The sequence below is a fragment of the Sminthopsis crassicaudata genome, chromosome 5 (genome assembly GCF_048593235.1).
Source record: "Sminthopsis crassicaudata isolate SCR6 chromosome 5, ASM4859323v1, whole genome shotgun sequence".
Lineage (NCBI taxonomy): Eukaryota > Metazoa > Chordata > Mammalia > Dasyuromorphia > Dasyuridae > Sminthopsis > Sminthopsis crassicaudata.
In genome coordinates, this window is record NC_133621.1 from 205,441,613 (window position 1) to 205,469,378 (window position 27,766).

The 27,766-nt window shown below is 35.9% G+C and overlaps 1 protein-coding gene across 1 annotated transcript in view; it reads left to right on the forward strand.

The window, feature by feature from the left end:
- The first annotated feature begins 455 nt into the window (after positions 1 to 455).
- The window catches only part of MDM1 (Mdm1 nuclear protein), a 35,260-nt gene continuing 7,949 nt past the window's right edge, over positions 456 to 27,766 (forward strand). The window contains 9 exon segments of the mRNA XM_074269693.1: positions 456 to 622; positions 3,305 to 3,419; positions 6,148 to 6,524; positions 7,555 to 7,689; positions 13,347 to 13,511; positions 20,111 to 20,193; positions 20,286 to 20,385; positions 27,090 to 27,128; positions 27,469 to 27,644. Coding sequence (XP_074125794.1) covers positions 605 to 622; positions 3,305 to 3,419; positions 6,148 to 6,524; positions 7,555 to 7,689; positions 13,347 to 13,511; positions 20,111 to 20,193; positions 20,286 to 20,385; positions 27,090 to 27,128; positions 27,469 to 27,644 — 1,208 coding nt within the window. The 5' untranslated portion in view covers positions 456 to 604.

The window sequence follows — 27,766 nt, forward strand, 5'->3', positions numbered from 1 at the left end:
AAATGTCGGGGCTGGATTACGGACTTGCAGATCCTAAATCCCCAGCTCTAACCATTATACCACCCGGCAGCAGCAGTTCAACCCAGCAGATTAAATCCCGCTGCATTAGGGAGTGTCTATGGTTTTTTTCTGGGGGGGGGGGGAGGGCGGAATGTAAGAACAAGATCATTTACGAGGCCCCCATCGCCCAGAAGTAAGAGCAGTTGGAACTTTCGCGGGAACCCAGCTCCCCAGCCCCGCCCACCCAAAGGAGCTACTGGCGCATCTCCAAGCCCCGCCCCATGATCGACACTGGAGCTCCGGATTTGGGAAGGCAGGCAAGGCGGGCGCTTCAGCCCTCCAGAGCTTTCATTGGTCGGATGCCACGGCCGAGCGGATAAGGTCCGCGTGGCAATTGGTTCTGGGACCTGGCAGGGGGCGGGACACTTATGCATTTTAAGGGCGGGTCTGGATGCAGTGCGCCGGCGCGTCGCTGGGGACGCCGGCCCAGACTCCTAGTCCGGGGTGCGACCTGTGTGGCCCCGCCCCCGTGGCTCTTTGTCCCGTTAACTGTCCGGTCCTGGAAGGAGGGTGGTGGCCCGGTAGCGGCGGGGGCGGCGGAGACATGCCCGTGCGCTTCAAGGTGAGCTCCGGGGACTGAGAACTTGGGACGCGGGGCCTGTTGGGGAGCCGGCGTGTCAGGTGCCTCGGGCGCCAGCGCCCCATTTTGCAGACGGGGAAACTGAGGCCCCGAGGTGACGACAGATGTGTCCTCGAACTTGCCGTAGGCCAGTGACAGCCTGAGATAGGCCTCGGGGGTCCTCCGCTTCCCCTCCTCTCCATGCTCGGCCCTCTAAACAGGCAAACTATTCAAGTATTCAAACTTCTCTAGGAAGATGCTTCGGAGTTACTTCGCAAAGCAATTATTGTATTTTGGTGTGTGTGTGAACGTGTGTGTATGTATGTGGGGGCGTGATAAAATGGAGAGACCTTATGTAATTAAAAATAGGTGTATAGATAGGGTGTCCCAAAAGTCTGAGTGCAAGTGCACTCAGACTTTTGGGACACCTTGTAATAATAATAATAATCATTATTATATTAATAAGTAACAATAAGTATTTTCTTGCTTTAAGCCAAGTCTGACTCCTGACCCCATTTGGTGTTTTATTGGCAAAGATACTGGAGAAGTTTGCTACTTCTTTCTCCAGCTCATTTTACAAATGAGGAAACTGAGACAAAGAGGCTTAAGGGACTTGCCCAGGATCACACTGCTAGAAAGTGTCTGAGGCCAGATCTGAATCCATGAAGATAAGCCTTCCTGACATCTGTTCTATCCACTGCGTAACCCTGCGCTCCCCAGAGTAATAGTTAATTACCACTTATAAGTGCTCTGTGGTTTGCAAAGAGCTTTGCATGTCTCATTTAATAATAACAATAAGCAATAATAATAAGTAAAATAATGACAGCTAACATTTTTATAGCAATTACTGTATGCCAGTTACTGTGCTTAAATGCTTTACAATGATCTCATTTGATTTTCAGGAGGTGAACCCTGGGAGGTGTGTGCTGTTATTAGCCCCTTTTTGCAGTTGGGGAAACTGAGGCACAAGAGAAGTTAATTGACTTTCCTAGGTTTTGCTACTAAGTATCTGAGGCAGGATTCAAGAAGACTGAAGTTTTCCCCACACCACGTCCAGTGCTGTCTGTGCACTGGGCCACAATATTTGTATGTCTACGTATGTGCATTACATGCAGTGCATAGACACTCATACATGTGTCCCCAGAGTCTTAGTGGAGATTTCTATATAGTCTCCTAGCTATATTTTTTGTGTACACATATATGCATGTACATGTGCGCACACATGTACACACATACACACAAATGATGTCCCAAAAGTCTTAATATAATCTCCTATCCACGGTGCCACCTAGCTGTATCTGTGGGGAGACTGTGGGTACACACCTATGTATACATATGTATAATCCACACATAAAATGGATGTCCCCAAAGTCTTAATTTTTTATGCAGTGTGCCTATGTTTGCATGTATACATATATGTGTGTGTATGGATATATGTCCACATACACACACACAAATACAAAGTGTCCCCAAAAGCTTGGTGCAATCTTCAATCTACGGTGGCTCCTAGTTGTATTTGTGTGTTTATGTTACACACACACACATATCTGTATATATAACATGCATATGAGAGAATATGGCCCCAAAGTCTTAGTGCAGTTTAAAGCTTTAAAAAAGTGTAACAACTAAGTTATTAAAAATTATGATTACACTAAGACTTTTGGGATACCGTGTATGCACGTGTATATATTGGAAGTGTGGGTGTGTAAAATGTTTGCAAATTTCATAAGCACTATATAAGTTCTAGCTATTATCATTTGATATCTCAATTAGTAAAATTGGATTCTGTCATTTATATAGCTTAAATAAAATAGCCTGCTTTTCAAAACTTTTGATAGAGGTAGAATTAGTTATCTGGTGTATCAAAGACTCCGAGGTCCTAGGTTCTAATATTTGTTCTGCCACTTAAATGTGTGATTTTGGGCAATCTACTTAACATCTGTAGAGCTCTGCCTCTTATCTGTAAAATAGTCTAAGACTGCGATCTTTTCCATCCCTAAAACCTGTGATCCTCTGCATGTTCATTCTTTTCAGAAATGGAGACTCGTATTTTCTTAAGCATTTTGGAGTTTGGGTAAAGTGCTAGACCAGCTCTAGGGATCATTTGCCCTTTAAAAAACAATTGATGAAAAAGTGACCAGCTTACCACATGGCCTGACAGAGTGTCTTATCCTTCTGCTTAAGGAAGCATATCTTTATAGTTCTAAATCTTTGTTATATTACATTATGTATTACATACATCTTATCATCCAGTGCACACTTCATCAAATATTGATTAATTCAATTCAGCAGGAATAATAAAGTTCCTATCATGTGCAAGGCACTGGAGATTTAAAGACAAAAAGAAGATATATAATGTCTACTCTCAAGGAACTTACTCTCTGCTGAGTGATGTCCACATACACAGGGGAGAGACAACAGTAATAAGTAAGGGACTTCCCATAGAAGAATATCCCACAGCAAACCCTTAAATTAGTAAGTAAAAATAATCTCATAGTAATGATAACCAACTGTGAAGGAAAGCATTTAACTTTTTGTCATCCAGTTATCAAAGGGAGATTTTTGTATTTGATAACTAATTATAAGATTTGAAAATTTTTTTAAAGGTTCAAAAATTTTACTTAATGATATTTGTTAACAAAAGTCTGGGATTGCATCAATCCTATTCATCTTTGTGCTTTACAGGGTCTGAGTGAATACCAGAGAAATTTTCTGTGGAAAAAATCATATCTCTCAGAGATAAGTAATTCTCCAGAAAGTAAAAAAAATCCATGGGCTGGACTTCGATCAGATCAAATAGGTAAGTTTTAAAAGTTGATGGCTATTATTATTTATGGTAATTTTTTTTTACTGGGCAAAATCATATTTCAGTTCTTTGCATTTTTAAAATTGTGAGGTCTTCCCAGAGTTCTTATGGTTGTCCTTACTGGCATATGTGAACTTAAGCTATCTGATGTTAGCTTAAACTGTATTGACTTATAAATATCAGAATACTCTGCCTCATATGGAAGTGTGTGAATGTCTGCAATACAGTAAATGGCAGATTTTTACTTGTACTCTGGCCAATATTTTGTGTAATTTTTGCAAGTTGCTATCCAATAACATTGGTACATGAATATCTGTGAAATTAAGACTTTAGAAAACAGTTGAACTAGGGATTTGGTGGAAGGGTCTGCTGTGCTTATTTCCCTCTCTCCTCAAATCCCACTTCTGCTCCTGAGGGGCAGCTCTTTTCCTACACTTCATTCCTTCCCTAAGTCATATGAGACCTTTCCCAGGGAAAGAGGACAGAGAAGAGGTCGTTTTCCTATTTGGTAGCCTGGGAAAACATGTTTTAGGCTATGTCTTATTGGATAAACTTGGTCCTAGGGTAACAGACAGGAATTGGGGAAATGGAACACTTTAACAGATTAAATCAGAGAGGATTTATGGGATCATCTTGGGGAAGAGAAGAATGATAAGGCTTCTGTACCACATCGGGCAGTGTTGAGAATGAATTGCTTGCTCAAAAATAGGTATTGAATGGTATCTTGTCTTAGTCATACTTAAATACTTTAAAAGCTTTGTGATAATTTTTGTGTTAAATCCAAATGACAAGTCCTCCATGCCTGATAGATGATCTAAGTTGCTATGGCCATCCTTTTTGAACTTAGGTTGGTTCTCTCAATCATGAAAGACCACAGTTCTTTTCAGTGTCAAAATTTAAGGCTTTTCATCTTGTTAGGTCCTGCTAGAGCTTGTTCTACCTGCAAACTTTCAAGACCTGAGGTTCCTATGTTTGCCATGGTGAGATAAGAGAATGCTTTTAATAGATGTTACTTTGTCAGGCTGTTTGAAATTCTACTAGTAGAGTCTTTGGTGAATTAGCAAGTCCAAATAAATGTCCTAAAAATTCAAACTTTAGTTGGGGTGACAAGGGGAACGAGTATTTGTTAATTTACATTTTTGAGTTGATTAATTTGATCAGATTTCCTTTTTAAACTGGAATGACTTCAATTAGATTTTAGGTAGAGGAGAGTATTTGGAAGGGACAGATTATTTGGGGTGATGGGATATTGTAGGAAGGGAGACAAGCCTAAGCTTGGAATATCATAATGAGAGGTAACTTGGACAGTGTGAGAACTTTCGAGACCTGGAATTATTAAGGATCTTACAAGTTTGGAGAAAGGAAGGTAGGAAAATGCCAAGTAAAAATTATAAGAAATTTTTGTGGGACTGTCTGTTTTTGTGTTTTCCTTTCTTGCCAATTCCTTTTTAAATCTTCTCTATTTCCAGAAACTCCATGGTGTTATGAGATAAGAATAAAATCTCCTTTCTTTGTATATTGTGGACATGACAAGTCATTTGGAAAAACTCCCTTTGTGTTTCTCTCTTGTCAAAACGTGCTGCCCCTACTCAGAGACAAATATTAAACTGTCTTTTAGATGAAGAAACAGAAATTAGGCCTGGAATTTAGACATGCTCAAGGTTGTATTGGTGATAGAGATTAGATTCACCTAGCTAATTCACCATTCCCATGGGGCTTGTGCCTCTAGACCCGAGAAGGGGATACAGTAAACAGGATATGTGCAGAGGCACTTTTGGTCTTGCACCATATTTTATGTGGTCACTTGGAGTAATAGACACCAACTAGATCAATTCACTAACTTTTTCTTCACCATTATGTTTCTATATTTTCTTCTTTCACTTCATGAATGTTTGGAAATAGAGGATTTGGAATTAAAGCCTGTGTGCTTTTGGGAAAATTATTTAATCCCTATGCTAGTTTCTCCAACTATAAAATTAAGGGTTTGGATTAGGTCTTTAGGGTCTTTTCAAGTTTTAGATTTATGATCTATGAACTTTTCCATGCAGAAAAATTTTCTTTGTAGCTAAAGAACTTCCCCCAAATTTGGACAATTTTGGTTTGTTTTGTGACTAAGATTCTTAATCTGTAAATTCTTTTTGTCCAAAAAAAGTTTGCCCTATTAAAATAGATTCATCAGATGAAATTTATTGCAATAGTGTCAGCTGTTCAAGGAGATCTTTCTTTACTTAGTCCTCAGGAAATCAAGATTAATGTAGGATCTCTTTTGGGAACCTTTTCTCATCTTGGAAAATTCACTTTTCTCTGACTAGTCTACATTAGAAATCCTTTTGAAAAGTTTCAAATTTGGACAGCACTAGAGCCAATTGTTTTTATTTAGTAGCCAGGAAAAACAATTAGAAACTGTGGCAGCATGTTCTTTTTGATTTGCCAAGTGTTTGATGCCATGACCCTGGTGCCTGTCACAGCTGACTTGAACAACATGACCCTAATTTTGTTTTTCTGAGAAGTCTTCTAGGATTTAAATTTCTTAAGCTAGGTTTTATTTTGAAAAAATCATTCATTTTCTTAAAGATTCTTTAAAATTCAAGTCAGAAATTGGTCAGATGATGGATTTTAAATTGAATTTCTCCTTATATAAATTTGTGTCTTTATAACATTGGAACCACCATTATGACATTAGAACCACCTAAGTTTTCTTATTATCAACTCTGTTTTTTAGGAATCACAAAAGAACCAAGTTTTATTTCAAAGAAAAGAGTTCCTTATTATGACCCAGAAATTCCCAAATATCTTGAATGGAAGGCAGAAGATGACCCTGAGAATGAGTTGGTTGCATTACCAGAACCTGAAGTCCCAGAAGTGCCAAAATTGCAGGAAACAAAAGAAAAAAGAGACCTGATTGAAGAAAGAATTTTAACTCCGGAGGCGCCTAGAATACCCAAGAGGGTTCAATCTCACTCTGGTGACTCTAAAGTTGAAGAGGCTGTCGATGCTGTGGAAGATAATAAAGAAGCAATTTCAGATCCCACACCAATGAATAGGAATGCAGAAGCCCAAAAATGTACTCAAGGTCTTTCAGAAAAAGTCCATAATCAGGTAAGAATTTTCACTGAATTTTCTGAAAGGTAAAGAAAAATCTCAGCTTCATAATAGCTCTAGCAGTCCTGCCATACATACCTAAAACGTGTGTGTGTGTGTGTGTGTATGTGTGTGTGTGCGTGCATGCGCCCTTGCGCTTGCTGAGGCTTTACTCTGTATTATAGCTGTAGGGAGAGGTAGTAAATTCTGGGCTTTGCTTAAGTAGGGATCATTTCTGACTCTTGACTCTTGATTGTCCACATAAACTTGGGAAATAGTGCCAGTGGGTCATCTGCCTCCGGATTTTATTCATTGAATATCAGTGTCTGAATCCTGAGAGAGAGATCAAGTGAAGGCAGAAAGAGAGCAGGAGCCTCAGCCTGCGGTTGGTGAATTCAGATGCTTTGGTCTGTCCTTTAAGGGTTGACCTACCAATAGCCCCCTTTCAGTTTCTTATCATAAACCAACAGGAAAGCAAACAATCTTGATTGACAAAAGTCCTAAGAGGAAGGAGGAGAGGACTGGCTAGATCTTCCAAGAATCTTTGCCAGCCTTTCTTTCTCCTGCCAAGGCTGGGCTGCTGTCAACACATAAGGGGTTTGTGGCAGCACTGGTAGGGATATCGCTGTCTACTGGGTTCCTTTGCCTGTTGTAGCTCTCCTTCCCAGTTTCATATCTGCAGCTGATTAGGACAACAGAGGAGCACTAGTGTTAGAGAAGAGCCCGCGGCCCCTCAGAGAAAGCAGACAAGGAGAAGGGATTCAAGAAAGGTGATGGGGAAGCTTGCTGGGCAGGGGACAGTGTCCATGGTGGTGACTGAGTAAATAATAATAGCCTGGATGGTGTGTGGTTAAGTGAGTTAATTAATCATAACTAAAATCCTAGCATAACATTAAAAAATGCCATTAAATGTATAACTGTTTGGATTTGAAAAATCTTAATAGATTTAAAGTGGAAAATTAAGATTTGATTTAAATGGTATTTATATCAATGATGGTAATAAACAAATTCAATTTGAATAAAACATTAAAAATTTTTTTTAAAGCAGTTGGACAGGATTCTACGGAGGAAAGCAGGATTGTCTGTTGCTCCTATATATCATTCCCTCAGAAATTCTGAATATCAAAGACAATTTGTATGGAAGACCCCAAAGGAGAACACCCCAGTTCTTGCAGCCGATCAGGTAGCTTGAAGGATGGGTTGATGGTGTCTGGTAACTTATTACAATGAGAGTTGTATGTTAATATGGGATCCTAAAGAAACTAAACTGAAGTATAAATGAAGTAGAGTTTTAAAAAGTGAAAGTTATTCTTGTTTATTATTTCAAATTTCCCCAGAGACTTAATTTCCTTTTTCTTTTCTTTGTCAGTATACTCAAACTTCATATTTATTTTTTAACCTGCACATTTTTGTACTTTTAAAATCCCCAAGAAGTAAGGGTGCAAAAAATGCTGTTAATTGTACTTAGAGCAGTGATCTTGGCAGTTATAACTATTATGGAGTTATTGGCATTAGCTTGTTATTTTAATCATAATTGTTCAGTACAAAAGATTTAACTTACTTCAAACCTGGTAACAGAATTTATTTTTTTTTAAACCTACTTACAAAAGCCCTAATAGATTAAATCTGCTGACAAGATTAGAAATCTTACTTGAGACTTAGAAAATGAAAACTTTGCATCTCTTTAGTTCCTTAGATTTTCAGGTAAATTATTTGAGACAAACTAGAGAACTTATCATAAGTCTGGTAGTTACTTTTGTAGGCTTATGTGCAGATGAAAGAATTGAATTAAGTCAATATAATTTCCTTATAATGCAAATGAGTCATTTCCATTGTCTTAGGTATTAATTTCATCCCTTTTATTAGAGAAGGATCTAAAGGAGTTTTTTGGGACTCAAATTTAGAATTTCATTTGATGCTGCATCAGTTTTGGAATTCTGTGTATGTATTGGAGAGCTGATAAGTGAAAGAAGCTGACAGTGAGTTTGTCAATAAGTTCTGTTATGCCAAAAGTTTGTTTTATGAAAAGATGTCTTATACAAATTTGTAATTTAACTGTGGCACCTTTAGTTAAGAAATCTTTGGGATTATGAAGTGCCAAATCAATACTGTCTTTACTTAAATACACACTTTATCAAAAAATAATGTTTAGGAAGTACAAATAAATAGTAAAATCTCCATTTTTATACATTGAATGTCTTTCCTGTGATTGTTTTTTTTTTTTTTATATAGATATTTAAACTATAATAGTAAAAATGCAAGTCAGGTTCTCATAGTTGCAAAAAGGGCATTAGAGGGAAAAAGAAATGTGAAAAAAGTTTTTTCTTGCCCTTATCCGTTATAGTGAACAAATTTTGATGTGAATTAAGATTGCTGCAGGGTTTAAAATAGTCTTGCAGGAAATGAAAAAAAAAATTGCTTAAGAGAATGAATAAAAAAGTACAAAGTTTGTAAATGAGTTATTTATTTATTTATTTTTTTAAAGAAACAGCATATTCTGATGGAAAGAACCCTGAAATATTGAAATCTAGAATTCAGGTTTTAGTTTGAATTGTCATCAAATTCGCTCTCAAAATATGAGAGCCTGAAGGGGCCTTAAAATTCATCTCTCTGGATCCGAGTTTCTTCTCATTAACTTATTGGGACTGAATTAGATGACTTGTCCAAGGGCTAATCATATAAAGTGGCTCTGCCACTTTTAACTCAACGGGCCTCAATTTCTTTTGTCTTCCAAAGACCTTTTCAGCTTGATACTGCTCGAATTGTGGGACTTTATAGCCACAATCTTTTAGGTAGTTGGCATTCATCACCAATCATTTTCATTACCTGGATTGGCCCCATGTTGGATAATTAATATATTGTGTTTAGTTGGCATTTCTGTTTCCTGGCTGATGCTTTTTTTTTTTTTCTTTTCTTTCAGGAGGAGTTAGCAGGCAGTAGTTCAGTTAAACAGACATTTGTTAAGACTCCAGTATGTTAGATTTGGTCTTCTATACTGGGGTATAGGGATACTGGGGACACAAAGGCAAAATGTTTGGGGCATATAAGTCCAGACCAGGGCAGGTTTTGTAAAGGTGCATGGCACCTCAGAAAGCTGTTGTGTGGGAGAGCTTGGGAAGAGGAAGGAGTTAATGTGAGAGAAGTCATGTTGAGTTCCAGGGGACAGTTTGTAGGCCAGTTTGACTTGAAGGCAGAGTATAAGAAGGAGAAGGAGTGAGCTGGGGAGGAGGTAGCATTAAAAAATTGTGAAGCACTTTAAATACCAGCCAGAATTTGTGTTACTCCAGAGATCATAGGAAGCCACTGGGAGACTTTGGAGCACAGGAGTGACATGATTAGATTTATTTTGGCAACTCACTAGAATATTGCTTGAAAGAAGAGATTAGAAGCTGAGATAACAATTGGGAGGTTCTTGTAATATTCCAGGCATAAGATGATAGTTCTAAATTAGGTGACTGGCAGGTGAGTAGAAAGAAGGGATCAGAAATGAAAACTATTGAAGTAGAAGCACAAACTTGACAAATGACTGGATATAAAGGATAAGAAGGGGAAAATCAGAACGACTCTAAAAGTGAGCAGGTGACTAGTAGGGAGGTGGTATGCTTTAAAAAAAGTAGAGAAGTTGGGAGGAAGGTTAGTTTTTGGAAAATCAGTCACTCTGTACATGCAGCCACTCTGTCAGGTACTATGTCAGGAGTTACTAGGTACCTAGACAAAATTGAGACTCCCTCCTTTGGGAGTTTATGTTCTACTGGGGAAATAGATAAAACACGATTGTTTGTTGTTATTGCTGTTGAGTTATTTCAATCATTTCTGATGCTTCATGACCCCATTTGGGAATTTCTTGGCAGAGATACTAGATTGGTTTGTCATTTCCTTCTCCAGCTTATTTTACAGATGAGGAAACTGAGGCTAACAGGGTGAAGTGACCTGCCCAGGAATAGATAGCTAGTCTCAGAGGCTAGATTTGAATTCAGGTTTTCTGACTCTAGGACCAGTGTTGTATCCACTGGGCCACCTAGTTGTCCTAATTTTGTTTTGTTCAGTAATGTCCAATTCTTCATGACCCAATTTTGGTTTATTTTTTAGTAAGAATATTGGCATAGTTGGCCATTTTCCTCTCCAGCTCATTTTACAAATGAGAAACTGAGGCAAACAGAGCTATGTGACTTGCCCGGGGTCACATTGCTAGTATATGAGGCCAGATTTGAACTCAAGTCTTTCTGACTCTAGGCATAGATCCATTGTGTCCCCTTGCTGCCCATTAAAACATGATTACAGATGAGTATTGCAGGAACCGTGTGTGTATGTGTGTAGGTGTGTGTGTGTGTGTGTGTGTGTGTGTGTGTGTGTGTGTGTGTGGTTCATACAGATTAGGACACTAACAACTGGGGCAAGTTTCTTAAAGGAGGTGGCTGTCCCTTTGTACTTTGAAGGGAACCAGGAGTTTTGAGATGGGGGAGGGAAAGAGCAATTCAAGCCTGGGAGGTAGTGTAAGCCAAGGCAACAGAGATAGGGAGATCATTTGTTCTTCCAGAGAATAGTAAGCAGGCTGGTTTATTGGGAAAGAGAGGGTGATGGACAATTCAGCCACTCTGGGAAGATAGATTGGGGGCCAGATTGTGAAGATTACCAAACTAAGGAGTCTGTATTTTGTTCTATGGAGTCACACCTGTGCTTCAGATATATTACTTTAAATTTTTAAAAAAAATTTATTTAATATTTCTTTTTCCCCAGTTACATGTAAAACAATTTTTAAAATATTTGGTTTTAAAACTTGGAGTTCCAGATTCTCTCCCTTCCTGACTTCCCCTCAAGCCCCACATTGAGAAAGCACAAGTGAAGTTAAGCAAAACATTTCCAGAGAAGTCATGTTGTGAAAGAAAATATAGACCTTCCCCCCACCAAAAAAAGAAACTCAAGAAAAATAAAGTTTAAAAAACAGTGTTCTTCAATCTATATTTAGAAACAATCAGTCCTTTCATCTGAAAACTGTTTATATCTTTTGATCATTTATCAGTTGGGAAATGACTTATTTTATAATTCCCTATACGTTTGAGAGATGAGACCTTTAGCAGAGCAACTTAACTCAAAATTCTTTTCACAATTACCATGCTAATTGTATTTCCCCCATTTATTCTTTCTCTTTTCACACTGTGCTTCCTCAAAAGAATTTTGTTTCTGACTACTCCCTTCCCTAATATGTCCTTTCTTCTATCACTCTTCCCACTTCTCTTATTCCCTTCCCTTCTTACTTTCCTGTAGGATAAGATAGATTTCTATACCTGAGTATGTATGTTATTTCATTTAATATGGAAATAGCATTGCACATGATACTAACATGATTCTGATGAAAATAAGGTTCATTCATTTTCCCTTTCCTTCCTCTCTTCCCCTCCATTGTAAAAGCTTTTTCTTACCTTTTTGGCAGATAATTTACTCCAAGAAATATCACTTTAGCAACCATGGGAGGGTGGGGTGGAGAGAGGGAATAGGGGAAAAGCCAGTTAGTAGCCTACTAGAGTGATCCAGAAAAGAGATGAGTAGGGTCCATACTTAGGCAGTGGTGTGGTGAATGGAGAGAAGGGGATGGATGTGAGAGCTATAGAAGAGGTAGGACTGACACATCCTAGCTATGAGACATGGGGATTAAGTGAGAATTAATGAAAAAAAATGAGAATGACTCCCAAGTTGGAAACCTTGATGACAAGTGGATGAATTCTAATTGGAATGTATTGAGTTTGAGATGCCAACAGGACATTAAATCTAGGTAGGAGAATCAATAAGGTAACAAGTATTTTTTAAGCACTCATTATATGTCAGAAGGCAGGTTTTGATAAGGCTTGGAGAGATTAGAGCTGAATTTATTGATTTGGTAATCATCTACATAAGATAATTGAAGTCAGAGAGAGAATGAAGGGAAGTTCCAGAATGGAAGTTTGGGGGATACAAGCTGAAAAAGCAAAGTAGGCTGAGAAGGAGCAGACAGGATAAATAGGAGAGAGTAGTGTCATGAAAAGCCAAGGTAAAAGAGACTATTAAGAGTAGAGGGTTTTAAACATGTCTTAAAGCTGCAGAAAGGTAAATAAAATTGTGAGAAATGAGAACAGACCAAAAAAGATACTAGTAACCTAGGAGATAGAGGTTTCTGTAGAATGGTACAGTAAGAAGCCTGATTGTAAGAGGCTAAGAAATAAGGAGGAAAGGGGAGGGGAAGAGTCCATTGCCGCTTGGGGTGGGGTGGGATTATAGACAATGCTTTTTAGGAATTGGCTTGAAAAAAGTCATTGGATTTCACAGTTAATAGATTATTGGTAATCTTGGACAGAATTAGGAAACCCTCTTCACCCCTTCATCATTTTGGAAAGAAAAAAAGCAAATACATTTTATCATCTTTCAGCATTTATAATAATTATAACAGCCCTTAATAGTAATTATAATTTAACTATTAGTCTGAAAACAGAACAGAACAGATGTATTAACACATGCTGATTTTTGGGTATTAGCATCTTAGTCTATAAATGGAAATATAAAGGACAACAAATACAGTTTTGTGTGCTGTCACTTAATCTCTCATCAATGTGGAATAGTGAAAAGTGTGTTAGAGTCTGAGTCAGGAGACCTGGGTATAGTTCCTGGCTCTGCCATTGACTAGTTGGATAACCTTAGATAAGTTATCCTCATTTTTCTGATGTTTAAAATTAAAAAGGTTGGTTGGGCGAGTTATCTCTATCTCTAGCCATAACATTGTTACATTTTATTGTCTAGTCTTTAAAATCTATTTTTTGCATGGTTGACTCTTGAAAATAGAAAAAGTAACTTTTTTGTTCTTATTTTAAGGTTTTTTTTAGTAAAAATAAATCTGTTCCACCTTTCAAAGTTGATGTAACTGTCCCTGAAACAGAATACAAGAGGAATTTCAAAGGTTTGTCTCCAAAGAAAGAAAGAAGATATAGGAATGATTTGAAAGAGAATGAAAATCCTGAAATTGACTCCCCTGAGAAGGTATTTATCATTTCTTTTCCTTTTTAAACTACCATTTTCTTTATCTTATTCTTCTTGGACATATGATGGCTTATTCTATCAGAAAAATGATATATCGTAGCTTTCTAAGAGCAATGGGTACAGATAGAATTTAAGTAAGGAAAAAAGGGATGGATGTCCCATTCTTAATTTTAAAATTTATTTAATATTTTTATTTTTTCCCAATTATATTTAAAAACACTTTTTATATTTGTTTTTAAAACTTTGAGTTCTAGATTCTCTCCTTTATCCCCACTCCCAGCCCCATTAAGAAAGCACATGTGAAGTTTTGTAAAACATTTCCATAAAAGTCATGTTGTGAAGGAAAACATAGATTTTGCTCTTCCCCCAAAAAAACCCTCAAGAAAAAATAACGTAAAATAACAAAGAGAGAGAGAGAATGCTTTAATCTGTTTGCAGACACATGCTGTTCCATTCTTTTGAGCAAAGTTATAGCAGACAAGATTTAATCCAATTGCCTCAGTGTACACTTCATATATTTTCTCTGGAATATCAACAATATTAATTGCACCTTAGAGGATCTTCTCTTCTTTATACTAAATTCATAACTGATGAAAATTAAAGTGCTTAAAAATTCAAAAAGATAACATCATTTTATGTGTTCTCTTTTAAATGTCAGTAGTATTTGAATTTAAGCAAGGATTGATCTTAACTGAATTATTTAACTACTTTGAGCTTTGCTTAACATAGTGGTAAAGTGGTTGAACTAGATTGCCCTGTTGTCACTTCTAGCCTAACTGGTGATCAAGGACTTTTCTGTCATGAAGGCTTTCTTCTAAGAAGCAATGAGATTGCTGTCTGAAAGATTATGTTTTAGATTGAAAACTCTTGAAAAGTAGGGGTTGTGTTGTTGGCTTGTATTTATATCACCAGTGCTTAACAATGCCCAATATGTAGTAAATGCTTAATAAATGCTTTATCTGTCTGGTTTTATCTGAATTCCACATTTCAAGACAGGGCCCCTGCAAGCCCAATAGCTTTTCCATGGAAAAGTCACTAGGGTCCAGTTCATCAGTCAATTAAGGTAATGAAGAGTGAACAGGATGAACTTTTACATTCTCTCCAATTTTAATTCTTTGGTTATAATTCCCAATCTGTTCTTAAATACCAACATTTCCCTAATTCAAAGGAGTCGAATGGTCAAATCCCTCAAAATAATGATAGCAATAAATAATGAGATTATCTGTTTCTCCTTGAATCTTTTCTATTTCTCTTACTTCTTTCTGAAGCTAACTAGAAGTACAGTATAGACAGCATTTCAGGTAGCGATATATCATGCTTTTCTAAAGGTAGAATAACATTTTTGTTTTGTATTTTCAAAGATCTAAGTATTATACTTGAATATATTACTCTGTTGAGATAAAGTAACATTTTTCTGAGGACACAAATGAATGTTTCTGTGTCCCAAGTTACTAGAATGGTGGCAAGATACCTTTTAAAACTGGAATGAGGTAAATATCCAAAGGAAATACAATATTGTAGGGTAGTAAATCCTATAGACTTCATTGTCTCAAGGAATGCTTTGTCCTTGTCCCAGGTACAAATTGCATCCTTTCCTACCAGACTTTGCTTTTGATCTTCTCCCTGCTGGGAATGCCACCTGTTTTACCTCTTTTCTAATTACTGCCTATCCTCAAGGTCTAGCTCAAATCATAAGTCATAGGATTTGGATCCGTAAATGAACTCAGATTACCTGGTCCTTCTCATCTCACAGATCAAAAGATCACATATTGAAGTTACTCGTTGTAGATTTTTATCTCTTTAAGATCTTTTTGATCTCATCCTGATACATATTTGCTTTACTTTGAGCTCTTACAATGATTATTGGTGCCAGTTAGGAATTAATTAGCCATCGTAGCTGTTCTGTTTTTATTTCAAAATGTTATTTAAACAGCTATTATTTTACAATAGTCATTTATTAATTTTAATGATTGAAATTATGTATTTCAATAGTCATTAATGTTATTAATAACAGCATATTGAGATAGTGATTTAAAACTTACAAAGCAGTTTCCTCATAATAACTTTATACTATAGGAAATGAGTAGAATTTTCATTTTATAGTTGAGAACTGATGATCCAAACCATTAAGTAATTTGTCCATTAAGTAAGGCCATGAAGTGCTAGGAGATGGGCTTTGGACTTCCTTTGACTGGCATTCAGAGAGCTATTGAAGTAGAACAATGATATGGTTAGATCCATGCCTAAGGAGTACTTCTGGAACAGGTGAAGGAGTTTGATGGTGAAGAGTGGTTAGGAAGCTAATGCAGCGGTCCAAGTTGGAAGCAACAGGGGCCAATACTAGGCTAGCTTGGGTCTGAGAAAGAAGATAATGTATTTGATAGTTATTTGGTTATGGGAGGAGGAAGTCAAAGATTACTTTGAGCTTGGGGAGATATATGGTGCTCTTAAAGGAAAAAATAGGACATCTATAGCAGTTGGTTTTGAAGGAAAGATGAGTTTGGCTTCCTAATGTTTACTTCCATTTCATACTAAAGGTTTCTTAAGAACCTGCTGTAAATGTAGGACACTTCTAAGAAATACAAACACAAAAAGCCTTTAATCCCCTTTCTCTGGGAGGGTACTAGTTCCTGGGGGATTTGGAAATAAGGTTAAGGAGATAAAAGATTGCTTGGTTAGGAAGACAGCACTAATGTCTGGGGAAGTAAGGAAAGGTTTTTTAGTAGGACTTGGAGGCTTAGCTGAACCTTGAAGGAGGCTGATAATTCAAGCACATATGATGCTTTACAAAGGTAGACACTGAGCAGCAGGGGCAATTAGATTTTATCTAGCATGTAGAGTTTAAGAAAGGAAGAAATATGAAATAAGTCTGGAAAGATAATTGGGAGCCAGATTATTGAGGGTTTTAAAAGCCAGATCTGTGCCCAAGATACTACTGGTACAGGTGGGTGAAGAGAGCCTGAGGGGGCTAGAAATGTGGCTGACCCTCCAGGAGAGTAGTTAGAGCTAGAAAGATAGATGGAAGATTCATATCTCATCTCACCAGATAGATGGTGAGATATCTAAACAAACAGCCTGTCTTAGATCCTAGATCTAGGGCTGAAAAGGGCCTCCAAGGCCATCTAGTCCAGCTGCTGTTTTGCAGGTAAGTCCTGGGGAGATTTCATGGCTTACCCAAAGTCATACAAGTACCAAGCCTCTGCAGTGGGGTTTGAGTTCAAATCATCTCATTGGAGGCAGCTGGATGGGACAGTGGAGAGAATGCTAGACTACTCTTCTTGAGCTCAAAACCGGCCTCAGACACTAAATAGCTGTGTGAGTCTGGGCAGATCACTTCACCCTGTTTAACAAGTGTGGTTACATAAAACAAATCACATTTACATTAATTTTATCTGTTAAATTGTCTTACTCTACATTTTTCAGAAATCACCTTTCTTGGCAAGAGTTAGGAATATGCTTCATCATCATTCTTTTGGTGTTATTACTGGTCATTACACATTAATCAGAGGTCCTTTATCTTGTTTTCCTTTTATTATTACAGTGTTATATTGCTTTCCTTGTTCTATTTATTTCACTCTATGTTAGTTCATATGGTCCTCCTAGGTTTTTCAGATTCCATTCATTTTTTTTTTAAGGAATTATTTCAATTATTTCTTACAGTTCATTCTTATAATATATTACAGCTGCAAATTTTTGGCCATTTTATCATTAATGAGTACTTGCTTATTTCCAGTTCTGTACTTACATGTATTGTAAAAAAAAATTTTTTTTTTTAACAAATGAGTCCTTTCCTCTTCTTTGTTCTCTTAGGGGTATATTCCTGGTAGGGGTATTCTTCAGGCAAAGAGGATGTACAATGACTTTTTTGGCTTTTTTTTTTTTTTTTTTTTTTTTTTTTTTGCCAAATTGTTTTCTGGAATGGCTCTAGCACTATGATGTTAGTGTGTTTATCTTTTCTCAATCTCACCATCGATCTTTATTTATATATTTTTGGGTTATCTTTACCAATCTGATGAATATCAGGTGAAACCTCAAGAGTTATTTTAATGTACATTTCTCTTACAAGTGATTTGGAAGACTTTTTTTGTATGATTGTCATTGATAACATTTGGTCATTCTTTAAAAGTTAAACAGATGTAATTCTTTAACTTTTGCTTTTTGGAATCTTGTATTCCAAAGATTTTCTCTCCCTGCTGTCAGTTGCTTTTAAGTCTTTGTGTCTTTTCTACTATGGTTCTTTGGTATTTGAATTCTGGATTTTGGTTGTGATATTCTTGGGTATTTTCAGTTTGGAGTTGTTTTTTTAAATGAGATATTATCTGATTCTAATAAAATGGGTGACTTTTAAAAAATGGTTTTCAGGAAGTCCAAGGATTTTAAAATTCCCTTATACTTGTTTCTAGTTATTTGTTTTTGATAATAGGTATATCATCTGCCTACTCTTATAATTCTTATGGTTATTCTGAGATTCTTTTTTGTAGTTGGTGTGGAGTTAGCTCATCTGAGTTTTTCTTTTAGACTTCTCTTAACCCAGAGTAGTTAGTTTTCTCTTCTGTTTTCAACCTCAGTTCATAGATTGTGGTTTTGTATTTAGGCCAGTTCCCTCTGGCATTATTGAATGGGTTAGGTAGGACTTCCTTGGTCCTGTTTCCTCTGTTATCTGCATGTTGCTATGCCTTTTTAAAAAACATTTTTCTTTGCTTTATTAATTTGCTATCTCCTCTTTCTTTTCATCCTGAAATTTTATGCTGTAATTTTTATATCCTTTACTCCTTCCTTAACTTCTTTGTGTACTCCATGGGATAAAAGCTTCTGAAGTACAAGATTTGAGTTTCTTGTTCTGATAAGTTTCTTTTTTATTTCTTTTATAGATCTTGTTCTACCATCTCATTTTCCTACTGGGCTTTACTCTTAGAAGTTTAATTCATGAGGGAGATGTGTGGTAGAAATTAATAACATGTTCTAAATCCTACCTCTTGCTCTCACTATTATTATTCTCTTCTTACAGGTCCTAGTATCTCATCTCTGAGTCTGTCTCACAATTCAGTAAATATTTATTTGATTTCTTTTGGGGGGTGATCTGTACCTATAAATTGATTAGCATAGGGAACTTTTAGTGAAGAAAATTCTACAAGTGCAAATTCTTTATTATTGTGCACTTTTTAGTCTTGGAGAATTATCTGGGGGCACTGACATATTTCTAGTTCATATCAAAGACAGAACTTAAATTCAGATCTCTTTGAGGCCAGTTTGTATTTACCATGATAAGCTCTCTTGAAAACTGATTTAATGATAAGGTATATAAATATATTAAGAAGCTGAGGTAAAATTTATGAGTATGGGGACATATTAAAAGAAGCTGAAACATGTTTAGCCCTTAAAGTTTCTGTAGATCTCTCTAAGATATTGGTCCTATACACCATGTAGGAGAAGCAAAGGCTGTGGTGACAACTGGAAAGTGGCTTAAGAAGAGAATTTTGGAAGAAATTTGAGAAGTGGTCAACTGGTATTCTTGAAGATAAGCACAGTTATTCTTATAAAAGTCATGTCTTCTCAGAGACAAAGCTGGCAAATTGTTCTCACATTGTCTTTTTGTGACTTCTTTTCTCCTTATAGAATGTCCTTTATCTTAACATTATTTCACTGATTTAAAGACATTTGGGGAACTAAGAAATTAGGTTGACAAGCACAATGTGTGATTTTTGCTTGTGGCCAAACTACTTGAAGCTAAGCCAGGATGCCACATTTTAAGGGAACAGATTGAAATATTGATATTAGGAAAGATCTGTGTGTAGTCCTGTAGACTCTGCCTTGAGATTTGTTTATCTATAGGGTACTGGGTGAGAGTGATGAGAGATCTGACTTAGTTTTAACAATTCATAATTTTCTATGTTGTTTTCATGGTGATTCAGACACATTTTCATGTATGCAAATATATAGTCTTTTCTACAAAAGATAGACAACTAAAGCAGCTTGTTATTCTTACCTTAAATTCTTTCTTTTTTTTTTTTTTTTTTTTTTTTTTTTTTTTGCAGGAGAGGGAAGGTTTGCTATTAGTACTTGATGAGAGGGGAAAAGATATATTATTTGTTTCTTTTTTCAGAGTAACAAGGGAGTGACATTTACTGAAGTGAATTATACCCTTTGTTTTTCCTTTTACTTCTTTCTTAATTGCTTTCCATCTAATATGTAGTGCTACTAAATGGTCATACAAATAGTCAAAATACCAGGGCGAAAATAGTAGCATTATTAAGATATATAACAATACTCAATTGCAAACTATCGTTTTTTAGGTGTTCTTTGAAAACAACAACAACAACAACAAAAATTATACTCTATAGCTTTGCTGTGTCATAAAATGATGCTGTATTCAGAATTATACTTTGGAAAAATCATTGACTAGGATGGTTTTAACAACTTAATGGTAAACAAACTTCATAGTTCCGTTTGGTATTGGTGTTTAGCTTTAATTCTTGAATAAATAAAACAAACCAAATCTATCTTCTTCATGTAGAAATATTTTGATGTAAAATCTACCATAATGGAATTTAAAAATTTCTAATCCAAAAAATATTAACACTAAATTATTTCAATTTCAGAATAGTAATAAAGAAAATTCATCTAAACAAAGGGAAGAAGAAATGGAACCAAAAGACAAAATTTCTCCTTGTAAATACCAAAGGTTTGGGCATATGTTTTGGAACAAAAATATCATGGCTTTTAGACCATGAGCTTATTAGCAAAATGTATTTACTCTTGTTTTCTTTAACCTAGGAAAGCAAACACTGAATATAGAGCTAAATTTTTGTCCCCATCTCAATATTTATACAGAGATGGTGCTTGGAAACGTGTGAGGGAAAACACGCTAACTCAGGTGAGTATTTCTAAGTTCAGGTTTTCTGTAAGGATAATGAAATGTTGCAGCCTTCCAAAAGTCTTTGTGTTTATTAATGGCATATGGAATGAAAAGTTTAGGGGCAGCAAGGGATCTTAGTGGGTTGAGCACTATCCTCAGACACTGGAAATTACTAGTTGTGTGAACCTGAACAAGTCACTTAAGCTTTATCCCCTGCCACAAAAAGTGTACCATGTGATTAGCAGGTTTGGACACAGGGATTTAAAAATGTTCTGAAGCCCTTTCAACTTCTTTCACCCTTCTAGGTTCTTCCATGTCCGAGAGAATTTAGTTTAAATAACCTGCCCCTGCAGAATAGTTAATTAGTGCAGTCATTATTTGTAGAGATTCCACAGCTCCAAACAAACTATAATTAAGTCTTTTGTTTACATGGTGATGCCCATAGAAAAATGTCATGCTACACTCAACAGTTAAGAGATACCAATGAAGTTGTGAGAATTTAATCAGGGAATAATTCTTTTGGTCTGAAAAAGGAATAAGGGCTGGGGGTGGGTTGTAAAGGTACTCTTAGAATTGGAAAGTGCACATAGAAGCCAGTAGATAAAAAGTAAAAACGTTAGGCTGTGATATCATAAGCATCATTGAAAAAAATTAGCTTTTATCATAACTTCCTGATTTTATTTTTCAAACACATGCAATGTTTTCAACATTCACGTTTGCAAGATCTTCTAAAATTTTCTCCCTCTCCTCCCCCTCTCCTCTCTCCCCTAGATAGCAAACAATCTGATATTGCTAACACCTCTTATTATTACTAAAGGTTACACATAATCCTCAGGTTTGCATTTCATGAAAGGGTAATGTCTTTTTCTATTCAGACCTTCTGTTTATGTTAATTTGGACTGGATTTAATTTTTAAAAAATCAGAAAGGGGATGAGTTGTAGAGAAGGAAGGCAACTGAAATAAACTACTTACTTATGTTATTTTATTTGAACCGCACAATAACTCTGTAAGTAGGTACTTTTATTATCCCCATTTTACAGAATAGGAAAATGAGTCAGAGAGACTGACTTGTATAGATTATGATGTTTTTCAAGAGTTCAGAGAAAGGAGACACTTTAGGTAGGCTGTGTGGGTTGGGAAAGTTTTAAAGAAGGTTTAAGAAACCCTCCTCTCCACTTTCTCCTCTTGGCAGTCTGATGAATCCTGTGGACCTTTTCTTAGGAAATTGTTTTTAACTGTGCAAAATAAAGTGCATAGGATTACAAAAGAAAAAAGATTATATTGAAATAGTTCTCAGAATATTTTTAAAAATCCAGGATCCCAGGTTAAAAACTTTTGTTCCAAACGCTGTAGATTATTAACCTTTCTTATCTCTTTAGGTAAAATAAAATTAATGAGTCTATTCAGCTCCCAAATTTATATTTTCAGGAAACTAAGAGGGAGTTAATTTTTAAATAAAGGACCAATATCTTTTATACTTTCTGGAAAGGGGAAGACTCCCAATATCTTTGTATTAATATAATTTATTCTTTTTTTATCCTTTTAATGAAAATTTCTGAGTGGGTAGAAAATCTTGAGATTGTAGTAATTGCTGTCCTTAGTGGTTTTAAGAAACAAAATATTTTACCAAAAACTCTACTGACTCACTGATGAATACAGGAAAGATTTTTTACGTTCTTGCAAGGCACATCTTTGAAACTCCAAAGGTAGCATTTTATTTCTTATCCAGAAGCACAAGTCCCCCATCTGATTCCTCAATAATTGGATGTTACAGAAGTTACCCAACATGAATCTTTACCCCTCATTACATAGCCAGTTCCTGCCCCAAAGGAGCTTCCATTCTAGAAGGGTGTGTATGTATGTGTGTAAAAATAACACAGGAGGAATACGAGCAAAAGATTCTTTTCAAATCTCAGGCCACCACCCTTCATTACAAAAGTCAATCTCTGCCCCCAAGGGGCTTATTTTCCTTTGGGAGAAGTTAACCTCTACCCTTGATTATTCTGTGATTTCCTTGTAGGTTTTAGTTTTCTAATTTAAATTTCATTTCTCAATTTAATTTTCATAGTTGTGAAAATCAAAATGCCCATCCATTTCTCACAGTGGTTATAAACATTTTAAGTAAATAATATAGTTTGATATTTGTTTCAGAGGGTGTTAAGGTGAAACAAAATAGAAAAGAAAATGAATTCTAAAAAGAATAAAGATAGGAAGGAAGACATTTATTGCCAGGAATGAGGCTATGAAGATAGAAATTTTAGCTCTGTTGATTCTCATGTATATGTAAAATGTAAGGTATTTAAATTACATGTTTTTGTTTGTATTTAATTTGTTTTTTTAAATTTTTTCTTTTAAACATGGATTTTTTTCAAACTGCATTTTAACTGATTTGACAGTTGAAAGATTAAGGCATGAACAAAAACATAGTTTATTTATATATTTATATATCACATGTAAGTAGAATATGTTGGACAATCATGAAAATTATTGGACTTATCAGAATTTTTAATGAAGCTTTTAATTCTTCCAATATAATTGGCTATAATTAAAAAGAACACAGCATTATTGCTTTTAGTTAACCTAACATATTTATTAGAACAATCACAGAATCATAGATTATTTGGACTTGAAAACATCTGTAGATGTATACCATAGAGCAGAAAAACTTTCCAGGGGTTCTTCTCCTGCTTCCTTTGGATATGTGGATTCTCTAGAAATTGAACATGATCTTTATTCCTTTACTTTCCCCAAGGCTCTGTTCCAGGGCTTTGAATATGATAACTATGATATACATAGTACCTATTTCATGGGGTTGTCATGAAAGGCTTTCAAATGAAATAATGTATTTAAATTGTTTTTTGTCTTAACTACCATGATGTCTGTGTCATTATAGTCCAATACCAAGCAAATTTTCTAAAAATAATAGCTTTTTATTTTTCAAAATACATGCAAAGATAATTTTCAACATTCATCCTATGAAAACTTTGCATTCCAAATTTTTCTCCCTCTCTCTCCACCTTCCCCCTCCCTAATCAGGAAGTAATCCGAAATAGATTAAACATGTACAGTTCTTCTACACTTATTTCCATATTTATCATGCTGCACAAGAAAAGTCAGATCAAAAGGAAAAAAAAAAAGAAAAAGCAAATAACAAAAAAACAACTATATTGTGATCCACAGTCTTCTTTCTGGATGCAGATGGCTCTCTCCGTCACAAGTGTATTGGAATTGGCTTGATTCACTCCATTGTTGAAAAGAGCCAAGTCTGTCACAGATGATCATCACATAATCTTGTCTCTAGGTATAGTGTTCTTTTGGCTTTACTCATTTCACTCAGCATCAGTTCATGCAAGTCTCTCCAGGCCTTTCTGAAATCATGCTGCTGATTGTTTCTTATAGAACATTAATATTCCATAGCATTCATCTATCATAACTTATTCACCCCTTCCCTAGCTGAGGAATATCCACTCATTTTCTAGTTCCTTGCCACTACAAGAAGGGCTGCTACAAACATTTTTGCATATATAGGTCCTTAGAAAAGCATATTCTTAAAACTGAATATGAGTATTTCTCCAATGAGCAGAAAAACTTCCCAGAGGTTCTTCTCCTGATTCCTTTGGATATGTGGATTCTCTAGAGATTGAACATAATCTTTATTCCTTTACTTTCCCCAAGGCTCTGTTCCAGAGCTTTGAACATATTTCTCCAGTTGCTTTAGTAATGCAAGACTTCCTTTGATTTTTTTAGTTTAAATGACTTGCCAAATGCAATTCTCCTGACTGGAATGGTAACTATAAAAATAAAGTAGTAAATGCAGTTATAAATTTCTGTACAAAAGCACCATATTATCCTATTTGGGTTTAGTATTTTTATTCCTTTAGATTCTGTTCTTTGCTATGATAAACAAAGGTAATTTTAAAGCTCTTAAAGTTTTTGTTTGTTTGTTTTTTGGTGGGAAAAATGTATATTTGAGACATTTATTTTAAAAATGACTCATATTATTTAGTGATAAACCAACAGGTGGCAGTGTGATGCAAACAATGAAAGGATTTCAAACAATTGTAAAGTTCCTAAAATTTTAAAAGGACACAACTGAAAGTTTACTGCAAATTTAGTAGGAAGAACTACATTATGAACTTTTAAAAAGGTATCATTTTTATGGCCTCTCCTTTCCTGATGCACATATGTTTAATCTCAAATCACATACTGTGAAGAAATAGCTTAATAAAAGATCTCACACTCCAGTTCAGGAATTCAGAGAACATATTTTTGCTCATCAGTAGAGGTTGGGATAGTGGCATCTAAAAGCTGAGATTCTTTTTAGTAAGTATTAAAATATGTGCTGTGTGCAATGGAGGAAGGGGATATAGAAAGGAACAAAACAGGCCCAGCCTCTTGGAACTTACCATTTAGTAGGGTCTTTGATACTGCTGCTGTTGGGTAGGTGACTTCACTTTCCTGAACCTCACTTTCTTTATCTATAAAATAAAGATGAATATAATCAGGTCTGTTGTAAGAATCAAAAACATCAAATGAAATAATGCTTTACAAAACCCTAAATTGTTGAGAGTGGTTGTTAAATGTATTAGAGATAAGAAATTATATATATTGGAGATGAAAGGTTTTGACATTTCTTTACTCTGAACAGATGGAAATAGGCAATCCTGATATAGCAAATAAATATGAAAAGAACAGATCTTGACTAGAACAGGCATTCCTAGCCTGGGAAGAACAGAAGGAAGGAAACAAGCATTTATTAAATACTTACTATGTACTGGACACTTGGCTAAAAGGTTACAAATAATATCTCATTTGACTCTCATAACAATTCTGGGAGATAGGTGTTACATCTTTACAGTTGCAGAAACTAAGAGATTTAATGACTTGTTCAGGATCACATGGTTAATAAGACTCTGAGGCCAAATTTGAATTTGATTTTCCACTCTCAGTGCTGTATGCATTGTACCACCTCACTGTCTTGGGGCTGCAAATTTGTTTTTTCAGAATTTTAGTAACTATTTATAGTTTCTTTTGTAATCATATAAATCATTATAGTTTCTTTTGTAATCATATAAATCATAAATCATCTAATCATTAAAAATATTACTCTGAGAAGTCCCTGGTTTTACCAGACTGCCAAATGAGAGTCCGTGCCACACAAAAAAGGATTAATAATTCTTGGGCTAGAATAATGGGTTTACTAAGGAACAATATAAAGTTTTATATGAATTCAAAAAATATATTTCCCAGAGTTGAGGTAATATGTTTAGATAACAGTTTCTTTGGAAAGCAACTTGGTTGAGTATCAATATGAATCAACAATGTGATGTGGCCTCCCAAACCCCTTCTATAATGTTAAGTCATATTAAATGCTGCCTAGTATTTGGGACTAGGGAGATGATCATCCAGTCATGTGCTTCCCTGATTTTGACCATGTTTGAGGTAATATATTCAGTTCTTAGAGCCACCTTTTAGGAAGAACATTGATAAGCCTAAGAGCATCTAGAAGAGCATGACCCAGAAACACTTTTCTTCCTTTTTTTTTTTTTTTTAATAATAGCTTTTTATTTTTTCAAAATACATGCAAAGATGGTTTTTGATATTCTCTTTTGCAAAACCTTGTGTTCCATATTTTCCTCCCTCCTTCTTTCCCTCCTCCCCTAGATAGCAAGTAATCCAATATAGGTTAAACGTGAAGCATCTTTATGCCATATATGGATTGGTTAAGAAACTGGGAGTGTTTATCTGTGACAAGAGAAGATTTGGGGGCAAGATCATCCCTAATGCCTACTGTATGTCAGGCACTGAGCTAGGAACTGGAGATCCAAAACCAGAAATGATACAATCCCTGTCCTCAAAGAGCTTACATTTATTATAAATGTACCGAGTAATGCAGGGTATATTTGGTAGGAGCAGGGGGAGACAGCAACAGCTAGGAAGGTTAGCTCCTATTTTTGAGATGGCATTTGAATCAGCCTTTAAAAGAAAATAGAGCTTCTGAGTTGCAGAGGTTAGGAGACAGGACATTCCCGGCATTTCATCCTGTCTGTGCATAGGCACAGTGACAGGAGATTGTATAAGGAGTAGCAAAATGGCCAGTCTGATTTGCCTATGGAGTGTGTGAAGCAGAATGCATAGTTTATAAGAAAGCTGGAAGTAGTTTAGACCCCCTTTCAGAAGGGCTTTAGAATAGTAAATAGAAGAGTTTGTTTTTGATCTAATAGGAAACCACTGGAGCTTATTTTAAAGCAAGGGTGACATAGTCAGATGTCCACATAAGGAATACCACTTTGGTAGCAGTGGAGTGCAGGGGAGGCAGTCTTCACATATAGGAAGGGCTGCCATTTGGGGAAAGGCTTGTTCTCTTTGGACCTTGGGAACAGAACTGGGGGTAAGGGAAATGAGAAAAACTTAGCTAGTTAGTAGAATTCTCCTACAATGAATGTATGTATGTCTCAGAAGGCAGGAGTGGGGTCATTCAAAGGCTGGCCGAGCAGTGGAGAAGGGTTGTTGTAGAGAGGATTATGAATTAATTGGATTTAATGACATTTAGGGCTTTTGTATCTGAAATTTGAGGGAATTGAGAAAATAGCATTGGATCAATTCTGTGTGTACCTAAAAGTAAACATGATGATATGTGATTAATTGGTTCCCAGTAATAATGATACAGTATAATCATACTGATATATTTCAAATGTGTTTTCTATATTCCTCCTCCTAGGGTTCTCAAAACACCCTAAATTCCCTGTGGTATGCTGAGGTTGGTTGCTTCTGAGTTTTTGAAAAATCTAATGCCTAGATTATTTGTGCAAGCTCCAACTGAAAATAAAATAGACTCAAAAATTACTATACTCTTAGTTGCTGCATAATCTCCCTGCCTGCTGACTGAATGACTAGCACTGTGCTTTAGCTTGACTTCTGATTTCTGCTTCAGAATGCATATGGTCATGTGAATGTGCCTAAGATTTTTTTTTCCCTTCATGTCGTGGCCTAATTTGTGCTGTGGATGTTCAAGATTGTCTGTCTTGTGCTTTTTGATATTTGCAACAAAATCTTAAATTTCTATGGAGACGCATGACATCTGGATTCTTCCTGTGTAGGTTAAAGAACTTCGAGAGAAAGCTGAGTTTTACAGGAAACGGGTACTTGGAACACATTTTTCCCGGGATCATCTGAACCAGATTCTCTCTGATAACAATTGCCTTTGGGATGTCTCTTCTGTGTCCAGCTCAGAAGGAACTATTAGTAACAATATTCGAGCCCTAGATCTTGCTGGGTGAGAGTCCCTTCCCCTTTTAGAATAGTGAAATAAATCTTAAAAAATAATGAAATAATAATATCAGAAAATGACACTATCACTCAGACTTCTGAAATATCAATCACTTACTAAAGTTTTGT